Genomic DNA, 21,547 nt, shown 5'->3' with positions numbered 1-21,547 from the left:
TACTAAACCTGTACTGGCTCTGTTCGGATGTGACTCTCTATAAAATAAAGTTAAAAAAAAGGAAGAAGCAAAGGGGAAAAGAGAGAGAGAGAGAGAGAGAGAGAGAGAGAGAGAGAGAGAGAGAGAGAGAGAGAGAGAGAGAGAGAGAGAGAGAGAGAGAGAGAGCGAGTACCCTTCCTCAATATTCAGTCTCCAGACGGTGTGAGAAAAAGGAAGGGGCAAGACCAGGGTAGAGACCACCTTGTCTACTACTGACCATGCGGCCCCCGAGGGTCAAGAAGAGGGGGGGGTAAGCAGCCAGAGGCAGAGTGTGAGTCAGAGATAAAGAGAGAGCGAAACAGAGACATAGGGACATAGAGATGGACAGAGTATGTGTATATATATATAGAGAGAGAGAGAGAGAGAGAGAGAGAGAGCGAGAAAGAGAGAGAGAGAGAGAGAGAGAGAGAGAGGGAGCAGATAAATGCACCTCAGGCAAGCCACCTCTCACCCACTGAGACAGATAGCACAGCGAGGTGGCTCTTAACCACTAACAAAGACTGTACTGATGGAGAAAGGGAGAGTGAGAGATTGCAAAGAAACAGAGAGATAGAGTGCACAAAGAAGACCAGATAAACATATGAAACACAAAGTACAGCTACCCTAGATTTAAGTCAGCAGTATTTGTATTGAATTTTCGTCTGTGATCCTGTTTAATTGCAGAAACCTGAGTCCCTGAATCTGCTCCCCTACAGAAAAGAGTCAGATGAAGAACGGCCATGATTCCCTGTCATTGTGGAAATATTTTATTTTCACCCCTGCTTGTTATAATGGATTATGCTTTAGTAGAGGCTGAAATGGGATCCTGTAAACATTTGCTTTCTTCTGGATCACGCTCCTCATGGGTGTTATCACGCGGGTGTTATCCTGTGGGAGACGGTCTTCGGCTTAGACAATGCGGTTCCTCACATCTTCTCCATAACCTCTTTCACCTCGGATGAGACGATTTTGCCATCGACTATCTCCTCGACAATGGTCTTGGTCTTGCGCTGTTTGGCTTGCTCTAGAATTGAAAAGAGCACATGGCATGATTGCCTTTAGCATCATCATGAAGATGTGAATGTATGTACAGGTGAACAATCACCATCCTTGCTACATCCTAAAATTCCAGACTCGCCACCCAACAATAGGGCCCCAACAAGCACCTACCGTTCGCCAAAGCTGAGACTAACAAAGCCCATCCTGATGGTCCCTGCACATGTATCTGCGTGGTCTCAAATATGACTCCCATTACTTTATTGTTTCAATACTTCTCAGAGTATAATTGACCTGTGCACAGGAGCATGTTTACCAGATTCACAGTGGATGCAGGCATTTCCTATGTGTAGTGTACCAGCAAAGGGGAATTTATTGCATAATTGTTTGTGCAGTCACCCATCTGGGGAATGCCTCCACTATCTGTAAATATGTTATTGTAAGTCATTTCTGATCGAAAATGGCACCTCTGTCCTTCAAACAAATTCAAATACAAAGGTTCATTTCATATACCCTTTTTTTAGTTGAAGGAACAGGCCTTCATTTTATATTTTTTTGTTTATATCATATGAGGTTGCAAAATTAACACAGGTATGTGCGCTGTTTACTGCTGTGAACGTACATTAAGGAATGGGAAGAAATGCCAGACTCTTTGGACAAGAAGTTAGAAGAGTCACGCCCCATGCCATAGGGATCTGATGATGTATCTACCTGTCCTTCTATACCTTAAAGATTGGCCTCACCTTTTTTTGCTTCTTCCAATAGGTTCTTCTCCAGTTCCATGTTCCTGAAAAACCCAGACAATAAAGACAATTACAAAACCACAGAAACTCACATGTCACAAATCGAGATGGCTGATTCAAGAAATATGATGCTTCTTCCAAGTAGACCCAAGTTCCCTTGATATAGATGGACGAGCATCCTGGAGAGGACACAGCTCTAGTTTCAGTTAACATACATGGAAGGGAACTGGGTGTGTCACAGATACTTCTGTATGTTTGGCGAGTTATAAAGAGGGGTGGCCATACATTAAAGTGTGTGCTTGTGATGGCCTGTCTTCAATGTTGTATAAATAAAGGTCTGAGACAACAAATAGTTTTTATGGAATTCAACGAGAACCCAAATAACTTTATTAACAATGTTTTCCTCTTCTCTTTCAGAGGCAGTTTAAAAGAAAAGGATACGTCTTCACTGTTGGATCTGGCCAGCTTTGTAGCAATATGGACTTCTCTTCCGGCTTAAGGTAAGTTGTCTGTCTCTTTAATCTACGTTGACTCTTTCCTTTCTGGGTCGAGGTTACTTCCCTCCTTTCACCATACAGTTTTGAAAACTTGTCTCTTTTCTCTTCTCTGTTCAGTGACTTATCCCTTGACTTCCTTACGTTAGTTTTACTATTCTCTTTTCTTCAGAGTAACCTTCTACGTTTGTTTTTCTCACTTTGCCCAAACTTATCCTCTAACACTTCTGATAATATATATATTCAGAGGCTAATATTGGTAGTCCCGGTACCTATCACATTGTTGCAAAGTCTCTGCGGCTTCTCTTCACGTGGTATTTCGGTTCATAGGAAGTGGTAGACATATCTTTGAGACTCTCTTCTTACTTAGCTCCTATTCGTAGTGATGTTGGATTCAACCTCTCACCCACTTCCGCTTCTTCTAGTTATGTTCTCCAAGAAATTCTGCAGGTCGCTGTTTATCTACACAGCGTCGTATCGTAGTCCTTATCAGGCATTCGGTTCCATAATGATGACCATTAAATAAAGATGCTTCCTTATTTGCGGTTCCCTGAAGTCTATAATGCTATCCCTCTTTAGAGGTCTGTCACTAGTAGCCAGCTCTCCCATACGATTTTTCTGATCTTACTTGTTCACCGTCTCAACGGCGCCTACTGCTTCCTTCTGGACAAGAACATATGCGATCCGCCGTTCCCTTCTGGACACGACCCGTAGTTGGTTCAGCACGGCTTCTCCAGGACAACGGCGTCTACTGCTTCCCGTTTCCGCTACGTCCGCGATCAGCTGTTCCCCTCCGGACACGGCCCATAGTTGGTTCAGCACGGCTTCTCCAGGACAACGGCGTCTACTGCTTCCCGTTTCCGCTACGTCCGCGATCAGCTGTTCCCCTCCGGACACGGCGGTTTTCGTTGGTTCAGGGCGGCGCTCCTCTCGGCCAAGTCAGCGACTACGATCGCTGTGTTGAAACTCACACAAACAAAAAAAACTCCTCAAACTGCGCAACGGCGCAACTTTGTATCGATTTTTCTAAACTTCAGGCCAAAGCCAACAGCTGCTTCTTTTTAAGAAAACCTCCTCTTCAATATGCCCAGGCATAACCGTCCTTCTCTCCTTCTTCCCCTCGAGACCCCGTCTCCTAGGTAACAAAAACATGACAGCCAGGCCATTAGAGGAAAGTCCATACATGGATCAACTAAAACAGGACTTCCTGGTTATACGTTCAATAGGTAATACTGTATACGTGAGTTTACCACATTTAAAGACACCGTCACACCCCCTCTACTAAACCCTTACGTTCGGGAAGGGTTTCTGCTCTGGACAAATAATCAGCTTGTGATAGCATCTTTCCAGGTCTATGAACAGTATTAAAGGAGAAGGGCTGGAGGGAAAGAAACCATCTTAGAACCCTCTGGTTTGAGTCTTTATTACGGGCTAACCAGACCAAGGGAGCGTGATCTGTAATCAGCGTAAACTCTCGACCAAGCAGGTAGTACCTAAGTGCATCAATGGCCCACTTGACGGCCAGACACTCCTTCTCTATGGTCGGGTAACTTAACTCATGTGGTAACAATTTCCTACTGATGAACAGTATAGGCCTTTCCCCTCCGCCTTGATTCTGAAGAAGCACTGCTCCGAGTCCCGTTCCTGAAGCATCAGTCTGAAGAGTAAATGGAGATTTAAAATCTGGACATTGCAAGACAGCTTTTTCGGTGAGGGCCTCTTTTAGAAGATTAAAGGCTTTTCTGGCTTCAACTGTTTCCCAAATTTTCTTAGGTACCGTGGGTTTCTTCAACAGATCTGTTAGAGGAGTGGCTAAAGTAGAAAAATGCGGGATAAACCGTCTGTAATACCCCACAAATCCTAGAAATGCCCGTACTTGTTTTGGACTTTCGGGGAACTTCAACTGCTTTATAGCCTTCACTTTTTCTTCTTGGGGTCTAATCATTCCCTGACCCACATAGTATCCCAAATATTTAGTATGAAATGTTGCTACATGTGTCTTCTTAGGGTTTATGTATAATCCAGCTCGTCTCAAAGTCGAGAGTATATTCCTCAGATGTACTAGATGTTCTTGCCATGAGTGACTATAGATAATGATGTCATCAAGATATGCCCCGACATAACTTTCATGACCTTTTATGAGGTAATTCATCAATCTTTGAAATGTTGCAGGTGCTCCATGTAACCCAAAGGGCAACACCGTGAACTGGTATAGGCCGGTAGGTGTAGCAAAGGCTGTCTTCTCCTTATCTGTTGGTGATAACGGTATCTGCCAATAGCCTTTGGTTAGATCAATAGTGGTTAAGAATCTGGCCTTCCCTAGATTGTTCAGTAAATCTTCTATGCGTGGCATGGGATAAGCATCAAATTTAGAAATTTCGTTCAGTTTTCGGAAGTCCATGCAGAACCTTACACTGCCATCTGGCTTTGGTACCAAGACTACCGGCGAACTCCAATCACTATGTGATGGCTCGATGATACCCAAATCTAACATCTCCTGTACTTCCTGGTTGATGGCGTTTATTTTAGACTCAGGTATTCGATATGGTCGGAGTCTTATTATAGATCCAGGTTTAGTATATATACGATGGCAAGTTAGTTTGGTTCTTCCTGGTAGGGATGAGAATATCTCTGTGAACTCTTGTAAGAGGGAAGACAGATCAGATTTTTGTAGGATAGACAATTCAGGGTTAATGTTTAAGCTTTCCACCCCGAACCTTTCCTTAATCTGTGGGAAGTTTTCTTCTGGTGGTACTTCACTAGTAATCATAGCAACGGTTTGCACTGGAGGTATCCACTTTTTCAGTAAATTCACATGATATGTCTGACAAGCCAGTCTACTACCTGGCTGCTTCACCTTATACGTTAAAGGCCCCAGAACTTCCTGAATTTCAAAAGGTCCCTTCCAGCTGGCTAACATCTTATTGTCTGAGGTGGGCATCAGCACTAGTACTTGATCCCCTGTTTTGAACGTACGTAACTGGGCCTTTTGGTTATAATATTTTTCTTGTTTCACTTGAGCTTGAAGAAGGTTGTTTCTAGCTATATCTTGTAGCTTCTCGATTCGATCTTGTAACTGTGATGCGTATTCTGTTAAAGTCAACTCCTGATCTGGTTGTTCCTCCCAATTTTCTTTCAGAATGTCTAATAAAGTTCTTACTGATCTTCCGAACAGTAACTCGAAAGGCGAGAAACCTGTTGATGACTGGGGTGTGTTTCTTAGAGTCATTAATATCCAAGGTAACATTCTGTCCCAGTCTCCGTTTCCTGGCAAAGTTGTCTTCCTTAGCATCTGTTTAATAGTTTGGTTGTAGCGCTCAACTAACCCATCAGTCTGGGGATGGTATACAGCTGTTTTTAGATGTCCAATTTTTAGTATATCACAGACTTGCTTCAAGACATTAGACATGAAGTTCGACCCTCGGTCTGTTACGATTTCTCTTGGGATCCCCACTCGTCCAATAAAGGGAATCAATACATCACATATCTGTTGTGTATTGGTGGCTTTCAATGGAAAAGCTTCTGGGTATCTAGTGGCATAGTCTACCACAACGAGGATGTACTTATGACCTCTTCTTGTGGGTTCTATCGGCCCGACAATATCAAGTCCAATCCGACTGAAAGGCTCTAGAACAAGTGGCATTGGTTGCAACGGTGCTTTCTTTATATTAGCTCTATTTTTCTTCTGACAGTCTTCGCAGGATTGACAAAACCTAACCACTTGTTGGTATACGCCTGGCCAGTAGAACCTATCCAAAATTTTTCTAGTAGTCTTTTCCGTTCCGAGATGGCCTTCACCAACTTGTAAGTGAGCTACCTCCAGAACTGTTTGATAATATTTTCTTGGGACCAGAAGTTGCTTCACCTCATCTCCACTCCTGGACTTACTCACTCGGTATAACAACCCCTTCTCTTTTATGAAACGTGGACCTTGTCCCTTAGGATCTTCTGACGTTCGCTCCCGAGCATACTGAAGTAATGGATCCAGCGCTTGAGCCGACCTAAAACTATCGCCATCCTCTTCCAACTTCCAATCAACGGCTAACGGAAGCATATTCTTGTCCTTCCATTCCCTTTTTTGAGTTCTCTTCAATTTCTTGCTCTTTTGTTGCTTACATGAGGGGGCGTAGATTTCTTCTTCCCTGAAAGGGGCCTCTTCCCACCAGCTCTTCTCAATTGCACGTATTATCTTAGGAAATTCAGGTATGTCGGACCCAACTAATAAGGGTTTTGGTAAAGAGGGTAGTACGGCTGCTTTCACTCCCAATTCCTCCCCTCCCAATTTGATCTGTATGTACTTTGATGGATAAGCCTTTACATCCCCATGTACACAGCGAACTGGGATCTCCCCTGAGGAATTATAACTTTCACCTACCAATTCTGACGTCACGGCAGTCTGAAGGCTTCCCGAGTCGACTAGGGCAGTTGTAGGTTTGCCATCCACCTCAGCCTCACACGTATATAGGTATTGTGACTGCCTTCCAGGCGCTTGTTCAACGTATTCACTTTCTTTAATGGAGTCGAAGACCCCCACATCCATTGGTTCTGTTCTTGGTTTCTTTGGGCAAAATCTAGCAAGGTGGCCCCAGTCTCCGCAGTCAAAACATTGAGGTCCTCGAACGGTTGTGGTGGAAGGACGATAATTTACGGGGCCCTCACTGTTGGGTCTAGACCGTAACACTTCCCCTTCCGGCTTCTTCAGCATGGAGTGTGGCCATCTTGGTTGAGGCCAAGCTTTATTGTTGGTTGTATGTGCTTTATACATTGTCGTATAGGATACCAACCGTCCCTGGCCCGCTTTCTGATAAGCGGAGGCCACATCTACCGCTTCCTGTAGAGACAGTCGATGATGTTGTTTGACCCATCTCTGCACAGGACCGGGAAGGGCCTCAATGAACTGTTCCAAGATCACTTTTTCTGTTATTTCATTTGTAGTGGTCAGACTAGGTTGTAACCATTTCTCTGCCAGTTCCTTTACCCTATAAAATAACTGTCTGGGGGTTTCCTCTCCAGTCAATTTGACTTCTCTAAACTTGATTCGGTACATTTCCTCATCATGTCCCATTCGTTCCAGCACCACTTTCTTCAAATCTCCGTATAGGGTATCCCCCGTTGGGTTTGCGGCCTGATAGGCTGACTGCATTTCCCCGGTCATTAATGGTGCAATGTAATGGCACCATCTCTCGGCTGGCCATTGGGCGTTCCCAGCTACCCTTTCGAAGTTCACAAAAAAATGGGTCGGATCTTCCCCAGTCGCGTATTTTTGCAAGACAGATGTAGGTACTTGAGGGTTGTTCCTAGTATTAGTAACCTCTAGTAATTGTGCTTGCTGCATTTGTAATGCTTGCTGAAAAGCTAGTCTGTCTGCTTGGGCCTGTTGATTCTGCATTTGCAAGGCCTGCTGTAACATTTGTTGTCCCTCACTTAGGGTCTTGATAAGTTCCTCCATTGCGTTCTCTCTATCCCACTTCTGACACCAACTGTGATGGCCTGTCTTCAATGTTGTATAAATAAAGGTCTGAGACAACAAATAGTTTTTATGGAATTCAACGAGAACCCAAATAACTTTATTAACAATGTTTTCCTCTTCTCTTTCAGAGGCAGTTTAAAAGAAAAGGATACGTCTTCACTGTTGGATCTGGCCAGCTTTGTAGCAATATGGACTTCTCTTCCGGCTTAAGGTAAGTTGTCTGTCTCTTTAATCTACGTTGACTCTTTCCTTTCTGGGTCGAGGTTACATCCCTCCTTTCACCATACAGTCTTGAAAACTTGTCTCTTTTCTCTTCTCTGTTCAGTGACTTATCCCTTGACCTCCTTACGTTAGTTTTACTATTCTCTTTTCTTCAGAGTAACCTTCTATGTTTGTTTTTCTCACTTTGCCCAAACTTATCCTCTAACACTTCTGATAATATATATATTCAGAGGCTAATATTGGTAGTCCCGGTTCCTATCACATCGTCGCAAAGTCTCTGCAGCTTCTCTTCACGAGGTATTTCGGTTCATAGGAAGTGGTAGACATACCTTTGAGACTCCCTTCTTACTTAGCTCCTATTCGTAGTGATGTTGGATTCAACCTCTCACCCACTTCCGCTTCTTCTAGTTATGTTCTCCAAGAAATTCTGCAGGTCGTATCGTAGTCCTTATCAGGCATTCGGTTCCATAATGATGACCATTAAATAAAGATGCTTCCTTATTTGCGGTTCCCTGAAGTCTATAATGCTATCCCTCTTTAGAGGTCTGTCACTAGTAGCCAGCTCTCCCATACGATTTTTCTGATCTTACTTGTTCACCGTCTCAACGGCGCCTACTGCTTCCTTCTGGACAAGAACATATGCGATCCGCCGTTCCCTTCTGGACACGACCCGTAGTTGGTTCAGCACGGCTTCTCCAGGACAACGGCGTCTACTGCTTCCCGTTTCCGCTACGTCCGCGATCAGCTGTTCCCCTCCGGACACGGCCCGTAGTTGGTTCAGCACGGCTTCTCCAGGACAACGGCGTCTACTGCTTCCTGTTTCCGCTACGTCCGCGATCAGCTGTTCCCCTCCGGACACGGCGGTTTTCGTTGGTTCAGGGCGGCGCTCCTCTCGGCCAAGTCAGCGACTACGATCGCTGTGTTGAAACTCACACAAACAAAAAAAACTCCTCAAACTGCGCAACGGCGCAACTTTGTATCGATTTTTCTAAACTTCAGGCCGAAGCCAACAGCTGCTTCTTTTTAAGAAAACCTCCTCTTCAATATGCCCAGGCATAACCGTCCTTCTCTCCTTCTTCCCCTCGAGACCCCGTCTCCTAGGTAACAAAAACATGACAGCCAGGCCATTAGAGGAAAGTCCATACATGGATCAACTAAAACAGGACTTCCTGGTTATACGTTCAATAGGTAATACTGTATACGTGAGTTTACCACATTTAAAGACACCGTCACAGTGCTTCATATCTTTATTCAAGTCCTTAAAATAATGGTTCCAATCAGAATCACCAAAGAGCTTCAGAGTTGATATAGAAGGCCTGATTCATGGACGTGTTTTATAATGGCACAATCCCATAGGAAAATGTTCTATGAATCAGGCCCAGAGTTTTGGCAGCAGCACAATTGGTGGTCAGTTTTTGGCCTTCCGCAACCCTTTTGTGTCATTGTTGGTGTGAGTTTGTTAATGTGTGCGTTTGTGGATTTGTGCGTTAACTGAGAATGGTTTCAATGTCACAGGGTATCAGCCTCGGGGCTGTCTGCGGTTCCTGGGGGTCGGCGTTTGTGGGTAATGATCAACCTTTGACTGGAAGTTGTGATTTGCTGTCTAGCATTTGGGTGATGTGGGATTGTCGAAACAATATGCAGGTTGGGTTGTTGTAGTTGTGGAGGTTGCTGGGTCGTGGATGGGCGGAGGTAACATTATAAAGAGGAGATATTCGATTGTATGGCCTTACGTTACTTGGGAAGCAGGGTTCTTCTTTGGGAGGGGTTGTCATCTGTGGGAGGAATTGGGTCTACTGAGGGAAAGCGGGATCTTTTGGGGCAGAGGTCTATTGGGGAAGAAGACATGGTGGTTGGGTGACCAGACGTCCCTGTTTTGCAGAGACTGTCCCGGAATTTGGAGCTCTGTCCCCCTTTCTCAAGACGATTGTTCCATTGGAAAATGCAGTGGTAACGGTTTTTGGCAGTAGGTCTTCATAGCTGGCAGGTAGGAATTCACAATCTCGCACTGAAGAAAAGCTGTATTTTACAACTTAAGATAGTGTTAGTTTGTGATAAATGAATGATAAATTAATGATATGTGTTTCTTCTACCAGCAACACTTCTCCAACCGCTACTGAAGTGTGGTGCCTTGACAGCCACTTTCAAGAGTTAGTCCTACTTTTATGTTAGGTGCGCTGTCTCGGCTTTTTAATTTTAAAATCTGGTCACCCTACCTGGTGGGGTACCAACAAGTCCTTAAAGTAACAAGGTCCATCAACTCTAACTCCTGGGTTTCTGTGCTTCACTTGCACGGGAGTGATCACCTTGCGTTAGTTAGTTCAAGCGAATATCAATATTTCAATCATCATCAAGCACATTTATTTCGGGCATAGCCCATAAAAGTACAATAAAGAAATGATTTGTTCAAAGTGTGAGACTATACCATCACAAACCATGGAAATGAAAGAAGGATGGTTGTCCAAAATGATTGCATCTATGAATAGTACAGGGATAAAGTGGCACATGTTTACATCAGACCGAGTCAGTACCTTTCGGCGAATCCACCAGGCCTTATTAACCCCTTAACTGCCAGGCTATTATGCAAGTCTATGCAAAAAGGACAAGCATACTCGTCCTTAGTACTTAAAAAAATGAAAGACTGCAAATGTAACATCCTCGTATTCGGTCATTTTACATGAGGCATATGCTCTGCTATAGTGAAGCCATGACATTTTAGAAGAAAATCGGGAGAGCCCATCTTGCGTGCAATATTGCGTAGGTCACGCATATTGGCAACATCAGGCATATCATATTCCTCTACGGTGGGGAAGAAAAGACAACATTTGGCAGGGCTTTGAGACCATTTCCAGAAGGATGTGCTCCTGGGAAGACATTCAGTCTGAACTTGATATATATTTCAATCATGACTTGTGCCTTACTCCTCATCTCCGCCCAGCAGCCGTCGATACTCTGCGATCTCCATCTCCAGCCGCAGCTTGATGTTCAGCAGCAGGCTGTAGTCGTTGCGCTGCTGCTCCATGTCACCCCGGATCTGGCCCAGATTTGCCTCTAGGATCCGGATTTGGGCTTGGACCTGCTCAATCTGCGCCCCGTAGCGAGCTTCTGTGTCTGCAACAGTACCCTCCAGGGCAGCTTTCTGTCAGTCGATAAAGAAAATTGAAAGAAAGTACAGTTTACCCACCTTTTCCGACAGTGACCCTACCTTGTTTCATTTTTTAAGAAAATGGCTGCTGATTAATCTGCTATTTTTATTCAAATATTTAAAATAAAACAAGAATCCGGTATACAGGTCCATAGCATATGATCTCTGGGCCTCTTCAACAGGTTATGTGGAAAAGGAGAAACTGAGGGACAGGTGCAAAAGAAGGCGGGGAAATATAGTATTTGTAACTATCCAAAGACTTTCTGAATAGAGAGGGAAGACTTTGAGACATTGGCTACAATTTAACAATGTGATCATGACAAAGACTACCTTGTAAAAATACACATTCCAAACTAAATTGGGCCTCAAGTAATAGCGTATTATCATGAATCTCATTAATATCAATAGGTTTAATATAATTGGGTTTAGAATGATGACAGGCGAAGTCAGATGCCTGTATGTTAACATGAGCTTTGTTTTTCTGCATCCTGTTTCCCTGCTGTGGCCTTAGAGGTTACCCACCCAATCATCCTAAGGGTACAGAGCTTATCTTTCATAACTTTGTGACCTGCACACTTTCAGGCACCTAAAAGAGGTATCTCACATGTCCACCTCAACAGTGGTTGCATGTGGCAAAACCTGAGCCTGAGATCCTGAGGGCCTTGATAAAGCTTGGATGATAGGATCTGAAGTGCAGACCTCAACAACAGGAAATGGTCAACACCAAGCAGAACAGGTTGACTCTCTTTGTGACGCACAGTCGAAAATATATGAGATCTCTTGTGCTACCTGACCATGGGAACCATGGATAATTGTGAGCCCCGCTTACCATGTTCAGCAGAGACTGTAGCTCAATCTCCAGTGACTGTGCCCTTCGTCTCACGTCCGTAACCTCGCTTTTCCGGCTGGTCAACTCCTCACTGCTCGTATTCACCTGCTTGATCAGCTGCTGGCTCTGAAACAGATTCACCAAAAAAGAGTTAGCCTCCTTTCCAGAAAAATCGCACGTCTCCTGCCGTAGACAATGTAAAACATCTTCAGAGACAAATGCACAGACATCGGGTTAACCCCACATGACCGGTTGTCTGCACATTTCCACAACATCATTTATGCCAACATACATGAGGTCCTATGGCGTAGATAGAAGATGCCAGTTACAGCAAGATAGAAGTAATCAGCAATGAGAAGACAATGCCATGGTCAGAGACTAACATGGCAGATTACAGGAGCCCTCAATATGTCCTGTATGATCTTAAATGGCACCAGGCTGGTTGCCCCTGAGCAAATAGCATAGCATGCTTCAGGATTCTGCAAGGGTGTGGTATCAAGCAAAACAAAAATTCAACATCTGAACATAAAATGCCCATGCGTAACAAGAAGGTCATGAATTATAGCTAGATAATGTGTCTAGCCCACCCCCTACTCAAAGTATGGTCATTTTAAATATAACATGTACCCTGCAAACACTTTTGAAGATGTGAGCAATTCTGGGTGTGGACATGCACATTGGTTGTACAGTGATCATTTGGGAAAATGGAGTGTCTGTAGATATTCCAATTAGGAATACAAATGGCCGTTCCGGTATATGGTTGATTGTTGGCATGGAAAATCCCAGTCACTGCCGATACAGACTTTACTACAGAGCTTCATGTTTCCATTTAGTTAAATAGAATTCCAGTTTATTTTTCTGAACCTCTTTATTTAAAATCAAATATGTTTAGAAATTAGAGTCTTAATGCAAATGTTCAGAATTCCAAATGGTCCATCCATTTCCTCCCTGCCCTCTTGCTTTCTCCCAATGTGCGACGGTACCTCTTTTTCAAAGCGTTCTTTGGCCTCCACGCGGTTCTTTGCAGCTAGGTTGTCATACTGGGCTCTCATTTCAGCCATCACCTTGCCCAGGTCAACACTGGGAGCAGCGTCGACCTCCACGCTGACAGATCCACCGAGGTGCTGACTGAGTTCCTCCACCTCCTGGAAAGGCAAACGAGACACTCTGCATTGGTCGCTAAGGCTCGTCAATTTCCTAGAACCCCCCCAATCGAACACTAGCACACAAAGCAAAGTTAGTCTCTAAGCAGTATTGAGAAACATAAAAGTTAAACTAACATGAATTGTCTTGAGGGTTTCTGATATGATCATGCATGTATATAGGAGGGCAGACAAATCGCCCTATGAGACACAGAGCACTGCTTTGTGGAGAAAATAAATAAATAAAAAAGGGATGTTTACATGGAAAGTAAGGACCTTAGCTGAGAGTCTTGCTTGCACTTATTTGCACATATCGAGGGTTGAGGAAAAGATTATTATACTCAATTATTAATAAACATCAACGCCAGACACGTGTGTTTCAGCCTATTTGGGTGTGGCCCGACTGATATGCAAATGGATATTTCTCCTCTGTGAAGGCTGCGTATCCTAAAACATGGTTGTAAATCTTTCCGAGTGGAAGACATTCCATAGAACAGGTTATTTGAAACATGTTTCCTCAGTAGAGGGGCTCCCACAGTCTTGTTTAATTTATAAAACTAGGGATTTCACCCTAAGTAACCCAGGGGATCCAGATGTGGACCCCTTGTTCACTGTGCCTTTGAGAAGCTCAGCTCAGCTTCACCTCATCAAGGGGGCGAAACAAGGCTGAAACATGTGTCTTGGGTTGCAGTTGGTACTTTTGTTCAGAGGACAATTGCGTACCCTTTTGGTGCTGAAATGCCCTTGTGGGTGGGACCAGACTGATATGCAAATGAATGTTCCTCCTCTGTGAAGGGGGCAGTGAGCTAAATCGTGTTTGTAGACCCTCCTGAGTGGACGAAATTCCATAGAACAGGTTACATGACCCGTGTTCGTTTTCAGTAGAGGGGCTCCCACACTCTTGTGACAATTATTAATAAATATATATATTTATAGTGTCCGGCACTTAATGTGGATATGTGGATTATCTAATTGTTTCTGAATGTTTTCATTGGTCATGCTGTCTCCTGTTTTCTATCTGTAGCTCTCGCTATAAGGAGAAAATTCTATGTGCAGGACTTTTAGAGTAGATGACCGCTATTTTAAGGGCAATTTTACATATTTTAATTAGCTATGCAATATTGCCATTAACAACTAAACTGTCATTTACGTGATTGCTGCTGTTTTGTGTACTTTGATGGTATTTTTTTATTTTCTGAATAAAGGAATTTGATGATTACTTAGAAATTATTACAGGGATACTTATTGATATAACTAAAGATATAATGTGATTTTTTAATATGGCATCACCTTGACAAACACTTTCAATTTCTTATATAGATGGATGAAATGTCAATACCAGTAGTGATTACCATAGCACACTGATGCCATGAGTTGGTTTCGTAAATTCATATATTATTGTGATAATTATTATTTTGTAACAGTGTGAAACAAACATTTTGTCCTGATGAAGGCAGAATTACTCAAACATCAACTGAAACGTAGGGGAAATAGTTTTGTCAACAACTTAGAACTTATGAACAATACTCATGAAGAACTGGGCTAACTATAACAATATAAACAGCATGTGTTGAATTTATTTACTCATCACGCCAATTCACCTATTCAGTATGTTTGGGAATGTCCCCTATTGGTGATACAAAGTAGGTGTTACACATGCATCTGCTTTTTTCACTGGTCGTTTTGCTGTCTATGACTGTGTGTTATGAATTATGTGTAACTAACTGTGTATGTTATATTATGGTATGGTATTGTATGGTATGGTTTAGGATTTACACCTCGCACCGCTGCCTTTTGCGTTGTCTTCAGGCAGTCATATGAAAGGGAAAATGACGGGAGGATTGGTTACGGGAGGAGAGGAAAAAGAGAAGCAGTTGTACTTAATTGTTGGTGCAAATAGAACCAGGAGCAACTGGTGTCAGTAGGAGTGTGTTTCCTCTGTGTTTTCCAGGTGGGTATTGATTTGAACATTGGAGATGTTGTGTTTCCAGAAGGTTGACCTCAAGTGTAGAGTTTTCACTGTGCTTTGGCTAGTGGATGCAGTCTGCAAGTTGATTCGAGAGGTTTGTTAGTGTTTTGGTAGGTGGGGGGGTTTGACACACTGTTTGTGTTTGCGCAATTGGCGAGCATTTGGTGAGTGAGGGGAGTTGAGAACGATATTGTTAGAAGGTAGGGTTATTTCTGGTATTTACTGTGTTGACGTGTTAGCGTCTTTCATACTGCTCAACCCTAGGGTATTCCTCTGAAATGTACATGTTTCCATGTGTACACACCTCTCCTTCTTCCCCTCCTTACACTTCCCTACCATTATCTACCCTGTCAATACAACTCTGGAAGACGTCAGAGGTGAACTATGAGCATCAAATTCTGGTGTGTGGAAATCACTTGATCTTACTGGTAATGAAGCACGGCCAGGGCCAATTTAGCTAATTTCTTCTCCAACTTGTGGTTTACCTACACTAAGTATTGGCCAGTTGGAATGAAGATTTGGCAAGTATCGATGACAAGCCTGTATTCCAGCAGGAAAGTTTTTCATTTGAAACCCTACTACAACAAATGAGGATTTCAGCATTAAGAAGAACTTTAACTTCATCGATTGGCAAGGATTTGAAAATGCTTCCAGGTTTTGAACGACATCAGCAATGCAAGTGTGGTACGCATACAAATCCTTTCCCACACATTCGGTCAGGCGATACACTGCTAGTGTATGTTTCTAAACAATGTCCTCAAATAAATTGCATTCAGAATAGAAGTCTAATGTGTATCTTCCTATACTGTATATATAGGGTGACCAGATTTCCAAAACGAAAAACCGGGACGACCAACAACATAAAAGAGGGACTACCCCATCGCAGCCCACCAATTACCACCCCTCCCCCAACACGCCCCCACAACCACCAGCCAATCATATTTCCAGCACTTCTCCTTTCTATAAACTGTATATTGTGCAGTTTTGTCTGTGAACCTTGTCTTGTTAATTCAAAACAAGCGTTTGCTCTAATTGATATTACATGGATTGCTGTAAAATTATTTCCAAGCCAGTCTTAGTGGAACAATAAGTAAGTGTTATGACTTGTACCTGAAAGACCGGGGGTTCAGCCAATCCTCTGGTGTCAAAATTCTGAAGGTGTTGTTAAAAATAATTACAATTTAAATTACCGAAGCCACCCAACCATGCAAAACCCAGACAGGGTTTCGAAAATGAAAAAACTCCCGGGACCCCGGGACGGAGGGTGATTTCCCCGCACTGTCCCGTGAAAACAGGGACGTCTGCTAACCCTATGTATATAGCCACCAATAGTTGCAGAAGGGTGCTATACAAGACCACTTACAATATATAACTAATTCTATAAGGGTGTCCGTGGACCCGACGTCCCCTCTCAGTCTCTCCTCTTCTAAAATTCTGCAGGGCTCCTCTTTTTAAACTTGAAGCAAAACAGCCCCCGGCGGGACAGATGTCCCAGCCATTATATATCCTCATATCCAAATCCCAAGGCTGTCTGAATGGGCACATATGGTGCATTACTACAAATACCTTAATGTTAGGGTGACTGTTGTGAACAATTAAAAGAGCACTGAGCTCGTGTGCAATATGCACTTAGTGAATGAAGCATTCACCCCTTTTCTCAGACATATTTGTCAAATATAAAGATGTGTTGGTCATTCTTATGTTCCCAAATGGCCTTTTCGTTTAAGCAAAGCAGCCAGCCTGAAAGATTTACTGGTATTATTGGTCCTCGTCCCCTTTATTAGAGGGGTATTTCCAAAACGTACAGTAGGAGTGCACCAGACTGTCCATCATAGAATGACAATTTATTATCAGACAATTGTTTACGTGTTTTTGTAGGTTGTAAGATTGTGCTTTTCTCAATAAGACAAGTGTAACACATATATTAAGATGCAATATGTGGTGGAGGTGATAATTAGAAATAAATATTGTAAATTGTTAAAAAAGTGCCAGTTTACAATTTTAGTACAATTAAATAATGTCCTTAGTTAAATAGCTCCTTTTGCTGAGAATACACACCACTGTTTTTTCTCAAAATGTCCTTCCTTGATGAGAAGGGTTGGCTCAGATAAAAACGAATTACCTGTATCTCCAGCGAGAACCAAGGACAAGTTTGATTGTGTGTGCTGGTCTTTGATTGGTTGGTAGTGCTGCTGAATGTACACATTTGTTACAGTGTGCCCAAATGCTAATAACTAACAAAATAGACGCAACAAACACAGTTGTAGGCTCTTAAATCTGGTCCTATGGTCCCTTAGAAGAACAGTCAGAACCCCAACACCTACCCGCTGAGCCTAACCACAAGCCCCCCACCCACCTTATACTCACCAGATATACAAAGAGCCATCAGAGTGATAGAGTCATTTCTGCAGAACACGTGCAATGACAATGTATGTCCCCAAATACCAGGCCGGACTCTACCTAGGGGGAGGCTTCTTGCTTCTTCTCTCATTGTATGTGACATAAAACCAGAACAACCACCCTAAAAATGATATATATGATTTTTCATCTGGTCATGCAGAGGCTGGCATGGCTCTCGAACATGCACACCTGAGAACACAGGATTTGGAGAGAGAGAGAGAGACAGAGAGAGAGAGAAGGGACATAGCGGGAACCAGAGTCTGTGTGTTTGTCTGTCTGTGAGTGAGAGAGAGAGAGAGAGAGAGCGGGAGAGAGGGAGAGAGAGAGAGAGAGAGAGAGAGAGAGAGAGAGAGCGCTAAATCAGTGTATGATAAATATGCCCGGAAGAACTAGTTACATCATAAATTCCAATGTTATATCTGTTGGCACTTTTCTGTGGCAGATATAGTGACTTGAACCATTCTGTCATACATCCATGTTTCATGGGGCAGAAAGAAAGCCAAACATTCAGAGACATGCCTTTTCCCAGAGACACTGATACCCCCATATTGAATATGTGGTGAGTGTGTACCAATTTGCGCCCTGCTCAGTGGTGCTTTCCCCGGTCAGAATAGTAATAGGTACCAGACTTCTTCTGCCGTGCGCAATGTTGCGTAATATGGCCACTCGGCACGCTCCAGTCTCCCTGGTAAAGAAATAGACAATTGAGATAGAAGCGAGAGGTGCCTTACGGTTGCGTGGTTCTTCTTCAAGTAGGACAGTTCCTCCTGCAGATGTTCAATCTCCATCTCCAGGTCAGATCTTTTCATGGTCAGATCATCCAGGAGTCTGCGCAACCCGCCAATGTCTACTACCACGCTGTTCCGCAACGGGACCTCAGTTTCATACCTTGAGAAAGAAATAGGACTACATTCACGCATTTGTACCCCAAGCAGAGGCGTAGCCAGTATTGTCTAACAAGTGGGGTTTGAAGCTAATGCAGATGGGCCAATCACAGTGACATTAACACCTGCAAATGCCTACACAGCGCTGCTGATTGGGCATTTACAGATTTTGGATGGGCCTTGCCCGCTCAGGCGCTACCCTGTTTATGCCTCTGACCCCAAGGTGGAATATTTTAAAACCTACACCCGAGTCAGAAACAATGTTGCACTCCTTGCTTGTCCCCTGCTAACACCATTGACCTCAAGGGGACGTTGGTCATAAAATGTATTTATTTTCATGCATTAATTAGCAGTGAATCCTACCTGGAATGAAGAGTGAGAAATAGCAATTCACCCCTATTTGCCACCACCCCTTCCCGTCCCCCGCAAACTGCACATAACAAATCTAGGGAGAATATGGCGGTGAAGATTAGACCCACTGTTCTTGTGGAATTGGCTCTCCTGCCAGTGGGAAGCACATGCAAGTGAGAGGCCATGCCGGGAGGCCTTTGTCCCAAGTAGGCGGCCAAAAGACAACGCTTGCGCCCCTCTGATAAGCAGTGATAATGTTGTTTCCCGACATTGCTTTAAAAGTAGCAGTTCAGTTCAAACGATCATTGGGTTCGAGGAAACATATATGTTGTATGAATGTTATTTTAAAGTTTTGTGATGGGGCAACTTGCATTACAATCTCTTCTAACAACAAGGGAATGGGTGATGGGGAGGTGAGTGGGAAAGAATGTAGTGATCAATCACAATGCAAGCGAAGAAGAATACTCCTCATTAATGAAAGGGACAAAACAAATTTCTAATTTCATAAGTCAATTACATCACACACCCACGAAAGAGCAAAGTTTCAAGGGATCCTGTAATGCAAAATCTACAAGGATCTGTGATTCAAAAGCTTCCATTTGCCATACGGGTTGACCAGCACACGTCAGCTTGAACTACTGAGCCTTAGTCTGCCTCTTGAGCCTTTTTTTGCTTCGCCTCTCCCCTGGTCTCCAAAGGTAATTTTTTCCACCTTTTGGAACTCAACGCTACCAATGTGCGGCCTGGTGGATAGCCGCAAGGAGGCCCTTCTCTGTGATCATCTGCCTCCAGTTGGACTTAGAGCTGAACATGTTCACTTTGTAATTTGAAGGTTTGCAAGATGTACCAAGCGCTTAGAAGCTAGAGATGTTTGGCATGAACTGCTATGTAAATAAATGTTAGCACTATTTCAATTGTTCTGATTTGTTATTGGAACATCATTTGTATGACTTAATTATCCAACTATCCCTCCTGTAAAATAGGTGTTAATGTAACTCATGATCCCCTCAACAGCCTGGTGACTGTAAACACTAACACATTCAAGCCTGCCCCCAAGAATGGAAAATATGGCTTGATGGCCTTCTGAGCCATTTGGGAAGAACTCGGGTTCCTGGGAATGGAATACGGTTGACAATAATACGTTTACCCACATACATGCAAAGTATTGTTTTGCAATATTGGGTTTGCTGACCAATAAAAAGCCTAGGATACAGATCAGATTGTGCCATGGTTTATTGAGTGTGCAAATGAAGAGAAAACACATTACAAGAAAGAACCGATGTGTAGCACTCCCGCTCACTAACTTATGGTATTTCCTAACATGTACCTTGATTGTCCATACATATTAGTGTTAGGTGTTTGCTGTGGTACAAAGAGGATGGCATTTGAGGTTAAATAATACATGTGATTGCAAGACCTGATCCTCTAGAACTTTGCTGTCAATATGAAGACTATGCCTGGCATATGAGGTCGCAGCTGGCATATGGTGGCAGTAAATGCTCACGAGCTTGCGAGGCTGCAACGGGCTTTCATTTGAGGCCACAATGGCGTATGGATTCAGTGCCTCTGGCCTATGATGAGTCTGAGTGTGCCCCTGTCAAATATTGCCTGCACCCAGGTACATCACAGCAGCACTACACAAATTAAAGTATGTTTAATATAAGTAACACGGTCACAGTCCTTGTGAAATTGCTTCTTGGAACACCATTGGAATCATAAGGTCATGTAATGACACCTACTGTGATGTCATCGATTGTGAGGTCACTTTTGCTACCTTTGGAATTTTGGAGAATTAATGTCCCTGGAGGCAGTTAAGTGAAAACTGTTGATTTGGGTTCATCTGTGACAGGTGGAAATGGAAAAGGTGTGGAGGAGGAGTGTGGAGTAGAGGAGGCAACAGTGTGCTTGGAATGCAGGTCGTTACCATGGGATTCAGTGCATGTTCTGAGTAACCTGAATGGCTGCTTCCCGAGCTCTGGATTCATATATAAAATGACCAGCTGAGTATACCAGCTAACTCACCCACGGACACGCATCATTTCATATTGGACCCTTAATGTCTAATACAAATTAGCATATAGGAAGAGTTATTGACCTCTCAGCCAATCAGAATGTTTAGAATGCAGTCAATAACTACTGATATATTGCATTATGAACATTCTGTCTTCAAAAGCAGACAGCTAAACAACAATACAACTTCCAGATAAGATTTTGTTTCAACAAGATAATTCCTCTCTTGGGGGGGGGGGTTGTTTCAACATGCTTTTTAACACAAAGAAAGATAAACTGTAGGAACATGATTTCACTTTCTTATAAAGAAACGTTTTTTTGCATGGCACTTAATGCATGGTCGTGTTAAACCTGTTCCAGTTCAATCAAGTTTCAAAACAAACAAAAAATGTGTGCTTATGAAGACAACCATGATATTGAAATGCTACAAAATGAAACCACATTTAATTTACCAACTTAGTTTGTCTAATTACTTTATCCACTCATAAAAAATAAAAAATATTTACTACACCACAACAACTCCAAAACATGCATTGCTACAGCCACTATGTGCTAATAGCCTTATAGACCTCAGGAGGGGTCATTATCGTTTGCGATAATGACCCTTACCCAACATATTGCCCTCGGCATTGACTCTAGCCATAACTTTTTGGCAGGTCATTATCCTGCAATAAGGCCACCTCCCTCAGTCTATAAAGCTATACTATCTGTGTAACTGAATACCCATTGCAAATCAATACTGGCAGAAAACAGTTTGTGTAAAACCACATGATGTGTGTCTGTGTGTACAGCCAAGCAAATCCACTAATTTCAAGTGGTATGGGTGTGAGTTTCATAAGATAATAGGAGGGATTACAGGTAGATCAGGTGTCTG

At 43.1% G+C, this 21,547-nt stretch overlaps 1 protein-coding gene across 1 annotated transcript in view; it reads right to left on the bottom strand.

Annotated features, from left to right (window-relative positions):
* Positions 1-1,725: 1,725 nt before the first annotated feature.
* LOC138520469 (keratin, type I cytoskeletal 19-like) overlaps positions 1,726-21,547 on the bottom strand; it is a 71,294-nt gene continuing 51,472 nt past the window's right edge. The window contains exons 3-7 of the mRNA XM_069632842.1: positions 18,160-18,316; positions 12,901-13,062; positions 11,918-12,043; positions 10,865-11,082; positions 1,726-1,801 (exon numbers count right to left, since the gene is read on the bottom strand). Coding sequence (XP_069488943.1) covers positions 1,741-1,801; positions 10,865-11,082; positions 11,918-12,043; positions 12,901-13,062; positions 18,160-18,316 — 724 coding nt within the window. The 3' untranslated portion in view covers positions 1,726-1,740. The remainder of the gene's footprint in view (positions 1,802-10,864; positions 11,083-11,917; positions 12,044-12,900; positions 13,063-18,159; positions 18,317-21,547) is intronic.

The sequence above is a fragment of the Ambystoma mexicanum genome, chromosome 13, assembly GCF_040938575.1.
Source record: "Ambystoma mexicanum isolate Mex_15411 chromosome 13, UKY_AmexF1_1, whole genome shotgun sequence".
Taxonomy (NCBI): domain Eukaryota; kingdom Metazoa; phylum Chordata; class Amphibia; order Caudata; family Ambystomatidae; genus Ambystoma; species Ambystoma mexicanum.
This window is presented reverse-complemented; position numbering and strand designations above follow the sequence as displayed.